This window comes from Rhinopithecus bieti, unplaced genomic scaffold (genome assembly GCF_001698545.2).
Source record: "Rhinopithecus bieti isolate Rb0 unplaced genomic scaffold, ASM169854v2 scaffold_41913, whole genome shotgun sequence".
In the NCBI taxonomy this organism is placed as follows: Eukaryota; Metazoa; Chordata; class Mammalia; order Primates; family Cercopithecidae; genus Rhinopithecus; species Rhinopithecus bieti.
Window position 1 is genome coordinate 5,113,005 of NW_016818964.1, and position 7,249 is coordinate 5,120,253.

The 7,249-nt window shown below is 45.5% G+C and overlaps 1 protein-coding gene across 2 annotated transcripts in view; it reads left to right on the top strand.

Moving 5' to 3' along the window:
- AK7 (adenylate kinase 7) overlaps positions 1 to 7,249 on the top strand; it is a 100,272-nt gene that overhangs the window by 40,125 nt on the left and 52,898 nt on the right. For both annotated transcript variants that reach the window (XM_017858000.1, XM_017858002.1), the window contains one exon: positions 5,719 to 5,799. In XM_017858000.1, coding sequence (XP_017713489.1) covers positions 5,719 to 5,799 — 81 coding nt within the window. The remainder of the gene's footprint in view (positions 1 to 5,718; positions 5,800 to 7,249) is intronic.

Genomic DNA, 7,249 nt, shown 5'->3' on the forward strand with positions numbered 1-7,249 from the left:
AAGTCTCCCATTATTATTGTATGGGAGTCTAAGTCTCTTTGTAGGTCTCTAAGGACTTGCTTTATGAATCTGGGTGCTCCTGTATTGGCTGCATATATATTTAGGATAGTTAGTTCTTCTTATTGAATTGATCCCTTTACCATTATGTAATGGCCTTCTTTGTCTCTTTTGATGTTTGTTGGTTTAAAGTCTGTTTTATCAGGACAATTTGACTTCCTCTTTTCCTAATTGAATACCCTTTTCTTTCTTTTGCCTGATTGCCCTGGCCAGAACTTCCAACACTACGTTGAATAGGAGTGGTGAGAGAGGGCATTCCCTCTCTCACCAGGATTGCAACCCCTGCTCTTTTTCTTGCTTTCCATTTGCTTGGTAGATCTTCCTCCATCCCTTTATTTTAAGCCTATGTGTGTCTCTGCATGTGAGATGGGTCTCCTGAATACAGCACACTGATGGGTCTTGACTCTTTATCCAATTTGCCAGTCTATGTCTTTTAATTGGGGCATTTAGCCCATTTACATATAAGATTAATATTGTTATGTGTGAATTTGATCCTGTCATTATGTTAGCTGGTTATTTTGCCTGTTAGTTCATGTGGTTTCTTCCTAGCATCCATGATCTTTACAATTTGGCATGCTTTTGCAGTGGCTGATACTGGTTGTTCCTTTCCTCGTTTAGTGCTTTCCTCATTTAGTGCTTCCTCGCTTAGTGCTCTTGTAAGGAAGGCCTGGTGGTGACAAAATCTCTCAGCATTTGCTGGTCTGTAAAGGATTTTATTTATCCTTCACTTATGAAGCTTAGTTTGGCTGGATATGAAATTCTGGGTTGAAAATTCTTTTCTTGAGGAATGTTGAATATTGGCCCCCACTCTCTTCTGGCTGGTAGGGTTTCTGCTGAGAGGTCTGCTGTTACTCTGATGGGCTTCCCTTTGTGGGTAACTTGACCTTTGTCTCTGGCTGCCCTTAACATTTTTTCTTTCATTTCAACCTTGGTGAATTTGACAATTATGTGCCTTGGAGTTGCTCTTCTCGAGGAGCATCTTTGTGGTGTTCTCTGTATTTCCTGAATTTGAATGTTGGCCTGCCTTGCTAGGTTGGGGAAGTTCTCCTGGATAATATCCTGAAAGTTGTTTTCCAGTTTGGTTCCATTCTCCCCGTCACTTTCAGGTACACCAGTCAAATGTAGATTTGGTCTTTTCACATAGTCCAATATCTCGTGGAAGCTTTGTTCATTTCTCTTTACTCTTTTTTCTCTAAACTTCTCTTCTCACTTCATTTCATTAATTTGACCTTCAATCACTGATACCCTTTCTTCCAGTTGATCGAATTGTCTACTAAAGCTTGTGCATGCATTACGTAGTTCTCATGCCATGGTTTTTAGCTCCTCAGGTCATTTAAGGTCTTTTCTACACCGTTTATTCTAGTTGCCATTTGTCTAATCTTTTTTCAAGGTTTTTAGCTTCTTTGCAATGGGTTCGAACATCCTCCTTTAGCTTGGAGAAGTTTGTTATTACCGACCTTCGGAAGCCTACTTCTGTCAGCTCATCAAAGTCATTCTCCATCCAGCTTTGTTCCGTTGCTGGTGAGGAGCTGTGATCCTTTGGAGGAGAAGAAGCTTCTGGTTTTTTCCTCTGACTATATTTTTTAATAGGGGGTTTTCAAGCTCACTCTTTCTTCTTTGATCAATTTTGCTATTAAAGGACTCTGATTCATTCTTCAGTATAGCAATTGCATTTTTCAGTTCCGGAGTTTCTGCTTGATTTTTTAAAATTATTTCAATCTCTTTGTTAAAGTCATCTGATGGAATTCTGAATTCCTTCTCTGTGTTTTCTTGATTTTCTTTGACTTTCCTCAATACAGCTAAATTTTGAATTCTCTGTCTGAAAGGTCACATATCTCTCTTTTGCCAGGATTGATCCCTGGTACCTTATTTAGTTCATTTGGTGAGGTCATGCTTTCCTGGGTTGTGTTGATGCTAGTTGATGTACTTCGGTGTCTGGGCATTGAAGAGTTGGGTATTTATTGCTGTCTTTACTATCTGGGCTTGTTTGTACCTGTCCCTCTTGGGAAGGCATTCCAGATATTTGAAAGGACTTATGTGTTATGATCTATGTTGTATCTGCTTTAGGGGGCACCCCAAGCCCAGTGATGCTGCAGTTCCTGCAGACTCATAGAGGTATTACCTTGATAGTCTTAGACTAAATCTGGAAGAATTCTCTGGATTACCAGGCAGACTCTTGTTCTCTTCCCTTACATTCTCCTAAATATACAGAGTGTCTCTCTCTCTCTCTCTCTCTCTCTCTCTCTCTCTCTCTCTCTCTGTTCTAAGCCACCTAAAGCTGGGGGTGGAGTGACACAAGCACCCCTGTAGGCACCACCACTATGACTGTGCTGGGTCAGACCTGAAGCCAGCACAGCACTGGATCTTGCCCAAGGCCTGCTGTAACCACTCCCTGGTTACTGCTTTTGTTCACTCAGGGCTCTGGGGCTCCACAATCAGCAGGTCACATAACCAGCCAGGCCTGTGTCCTTCCCTTCAGGGTGGCAAGGTCCCCCAGGTCCCAGGTGGGTCAAGAAGTGCCATCTGGGAGTCAAGGACTACAGTGATAAACCTTAGTGATAAACTAAGTCTACCTGGTGTTCTGTTGTATTGCGGCTGAGCTAGCACTCAAACCACAAGACATAGTCCTTCCCAGTCTTCCCTCTTCTTTCCAAAGACAGAGGAGCCTCACCCAGTAGCCACCCCAGGCCACAAGGAGTGCTGACAGACTAGTGCTGATGTTCCCTTAGGGTCCAAGGTCTCTTAAGTCAGCTGGTCTTGACTGCTGCCTGGCCTGGGACTCACCCTTCAGGAAAATGGGCTCCCCTCTGTCCCAGGACAGGTCCAGAAATGCCATTCAAGAGTCAGGTCATGGCAGGGACCCCAAGAGCCTGCTTCGTGCTCTACCCAACTTTCGCCATGCTGGCACCTAAGGTGCAAGACAAAGTCCCCTTTACTGTTCCCTCTGCTTTTCTCAAGCAGAAGGAGTTTTGCCCAGTAGTCACCACAGCTGGGAATGTGCTGAATGTCACCTGAAGCCAGCAAGTCTCATCCAAGGCCCTCGACATAGTACCTGGGTATCAATGCTGGTTATTCAGGGCCCAAGGGCTCTCCAGTTAGCAGGCGATGAATGCTGCCGAGACTAGGTCCTTTCCTTCAGGGCAGCAGGTTCCCTTCTGGCCCAGGTTGTGTCAAGAAATGTCATCTGCGAGCGAGGGCCTAGAATGAGGGCCTCCCTACTCACAGGTGCCCCTTCCTGCTGTGACTGAGCTGGTGTCCTAGATGCAAGACAAAGTTCCCCCCACTCTTCCCTCTCTGCTCCTCACGTGGAAGGAAGGGGTCTCTTTGGAGCCGCGAGCTGTGCAGCCTGGCGTTAGAGAGGTGGTGCCAGCTCTCCCTTGGCTGCCCCAGCTCGTGTCTCGGTATGTTGTGTGCCCTCCCCAGTCCACTGTCACTGGGCCTCGCTCAGCACTGGAACTCACCTAGAGTTGCAGTCCTTATGGCCTGGACTGTCTTTCAAGTTTGCTTGGAGACACAGAGCGCTATAGCCCTCGGTGGCGAGGTTTGGAGGCACTTAAGTTCTGACCACTGATACCAGAAAGTCCCCTCTGACTCGGACTGGTTTAAATGCTCCTTCCGTGGGCTGGGCGGGTGTCAGCTGCGTTTGGTCTGGTTTTCCTTTTTGCCCTAACAGGACAGTGCTGAGTTCAATGCCTCTCAATGTTGTGTTCTCCCTCCTGCAGCGCCCAGAGATGCTCTCCTGCTGGCGGGGGTGGGTGGCTTTGGCGATTCCAAACTGTTTTTTCTGGTTCTTCGGTTCCTCTTTCAGCAATATGAAGTTAACATAGGTACGATGAGGGCTCACCTGATTTTTGGTTCTTATGAAGCTTTTCTCTGTGTAGTTATTGTCCTTGCGGGGGAGGCTTCCATCCCACCATCTTGCTCTGCCTCTGGGCTTATCCTTTGACTGTTTGGTAGACTTTGGTTGAAAAACTGTCCTGGACTGTGGGAAGGCAGTTAGCAGGAGTTTGGGGGCAAGAAATGAGCCCTTTAGGCTAAATTTTCAATTGAGTTGGCAGAAAGTTTTCCATAAGTCTCTCTTATAACTTTTAAAATCTCTATCGTGTTTGTGGTTATGTCCCCCTTCTCAGGCCTAATATTTGTGAGGTGGGATCACTATCTTCCCACAAGAGCCTGAGTAACATTCTTCCTAAAAACTCCTGTAGGCTGGGCATGGTGGCTCACGCCTATAATCCCAGCACTTTGGGAGGCCGAGGCAGGCGGATCACTTGAGGTCAGGAGTTCAAGACCAGCCTGGCCAACATGGTGAAACCCTGTCTCTATTAAAACTACAAAAATTACCTGGGCATGGTGGTTCTCGCCTGTAATCCCAGCTACTTGGGAGGCTGAGGCAGGAGAATCAGTTGAACCCAGGAGGCCGAGGTTGCGGTGAGCCTAGATTATGCCACGGCACTCCAGCCTGGGCAACAAGTGAAACTCTGTCTCAAAACAAACAAAAAACTCCTATCTTCTTGCACCATCCCCTGTTCGCCTGAAGAAGCTCAAGCGACTTTTCTGATTGGTGGGTTTGGGAAGGGCCTGGCCATGTGAGCTTGGCCCCTCCTCCTTCCCTTCTCTCTGGGACTCCACGGATGGTGGCTACTGTGCATTTCACCTTCCTCATGCTCTGAGACTTACAGCAGCAGGCCACCATGTGGAGAAGTCCCTCGTTGTCCAGTGTTGCCTGGGACTGGTTGGAAAAGTTAATTTTATTCCAGATTCAGGGTTAGGAAGCTCATCATCATAGCTCACCTAAGGCATGGCCTCAAGTAGAGCTCATATCAATAATAAAGATGGTATTTTGAGCTTATCTGGTTAAATATGGAGGCAGAGAGTAGAGGCTGAGAAGGGTACTAGGGGGTGGGGGGAGGAAGGGATAGTGAATGAGTACAAAAAAAGTTAGAAAGAATGAATAAGACCTACTATTTGATAGCACAACAAGGTGACTATAGTCAGTAATAACTGAACTGTAGGTTTTTAAATAACCTAAAAGAGTGTAATTGGAGTGTTTGTAACTCAATGGATAAATGCTTGAAGGGATGGATACCCCGTTCTCCATGGTGTGCTTATTTCACATTGCATTCCTGTATTGAAACATCTCATACACCCCCATAAATATATATACTTAGTATATACCCACAAATATTAAAAATTAAAAATAAAGAAATATTGAGGCCAGTTCTTACAGTGCCTAAACTGCTCATCCAGGGTGAAGTGGACAATCCATGTGAATTTCCATCCCTATGTTAAGGCCCATCACCAGCTTCTTGGTTTCATGTACTAGATCATTAAAGATCCTCATGGAAAGACCTGTTTTTCTATCTTCTTTTCCCCCTCAGTGCCCAGCATACAGCTTACAGGTACTAAGTTTTCACAAAAACCCAGGCTTTAATTTAATTAGGAGTCCTTGTTAAATTGTAATAGTGGTCAGAGGTATTCCTGAATAGTGTGGGGTGTTGTTTCTCCCTTTGAGAGATACGATTTTATCCTGAACAATACCTCAGTAACCTGCAAGAGTTGACGGAAGTTCCAAAAGTGCTAATTTTAACTACTAAAATAATCTGGTTCAATATGATTAATAATATTACATCCAGCTTTTTTCTTCTGTATTTTATCTAATAGACCAGAAAATTTGCAACTTATGTAGTTGCTGCTGGACTCCAGTATGGAGCAGAAGGAGGCATGTTACACACATTTTTTAAGGTATGGCTTTTCAGTGATGACATGGAATGTTTAAAAGTGTCTTACGATAAAGATACACAATTTGAAGGGAAGGTGTTTCTGATTGCTTCGGATGTGGTTAGTGCAATAGAACAGCAGAAACTGAAAGAAAGTATGGATGTGACCACAAAGACCTACGTTTCTTTCCCATTATTAACTTGTATTCACCACTCTCAAAATAATAAAGAAAAATTGTATCTCCTTTCATTCATGAAACAAATATTGATCTAGTGCCCACCAGGTGCTGGAAACTGTTGTAGGTACTTGAGATACAGTAAAATAATAAAGTCCCTCCTCTTGCGAAGCTTACATTCTGGCGGGGTGGAGAAAGAGATAGATAATAAACAAGTCAGTAAATATTGAGTATTTCAGATGTTGAATCAGGGTATGGAAAACAAAAAAGCAGAGAAAGGCAGAGAGTGCTGGGGAGTAAGTTGGCGGGGCTGGGGGGTGTTACGTCTTATATAGGAAGGTTGAGGAAGGTCTTTCCAACGATGTGACATTTGAGTAGGAAGGGAAAGGCAATGAGGGAGCTGGCTAATCGGCTTTCTGAAGAAAGGCATCCCAGGCAGTGGGAATTGTAACTGCAAAGAAGTGAGGCAGAAATGTGCTGGCTACATTTGAAGGCCAATCTAGATGAATCTAGCTGAAGTATGGGAGAACGGTGGTAATGAGATCAAAGCGGTAATGAGAGAGTCAGACCAAGCCCAGCCTCGTAGCCCCTCGTGAAGCCCTGGCTTTCTTTCTGAGTGAGTTGGGCAACCATTAGACTGTTTGAGCACAGAAGCAACATAATCCATGTGATAGAAAAGGACGGCTTTCTCCTTCTGCTGTGCTGGGGATGTACTATTTGGGGCAAGGGCAGGAGCAGGAAGCAAGGAAACCAGCGAGGAGGGTAGTGCCTGAGACCTGGGTGGGAATGGTGGGGACACTGGAAACTTCAGATTTCAGACGTGTTTTGAAGAGAGAGTCAGTGGGATTCGTTCAAAGCTTGGAGGTAAGGATGACAGAAACAAAGTAAAGGATAACTTGAAGAATTTTGGTCTAAGCAACTAGAAGTATGGCACTGCCATTTATTGAGACGAGGAAGTCAGGGAATGGAGCTGGTTGGGGTACAATGCAATGAAAAGTTCAGGAAGTGGCCGGGCGCGGTGGCTCAAGTCTGTAATCCCAGCACTTTGGGAGGCCGAGGCGGGTGGATCACGAGGTCAGGAGATCGAGACCCTCCTGGCTAACACGGTGAAACCCCGTCTCTACTAAAAAATACAAAAAACTAGCCGGGCGAGGTGGCGGGCGCCTGTAGTCCCAGCTACTCGGAGGCTGAGGCGGGAGAATGGCGGGAACCTGGGAGGCGAAGCTTGCAGTGAGCCGAGATCACGCCACTGCACTCCAGCCTGGGCGACAGAGCGAGACTCCTCCTCAAAAAAAAAAA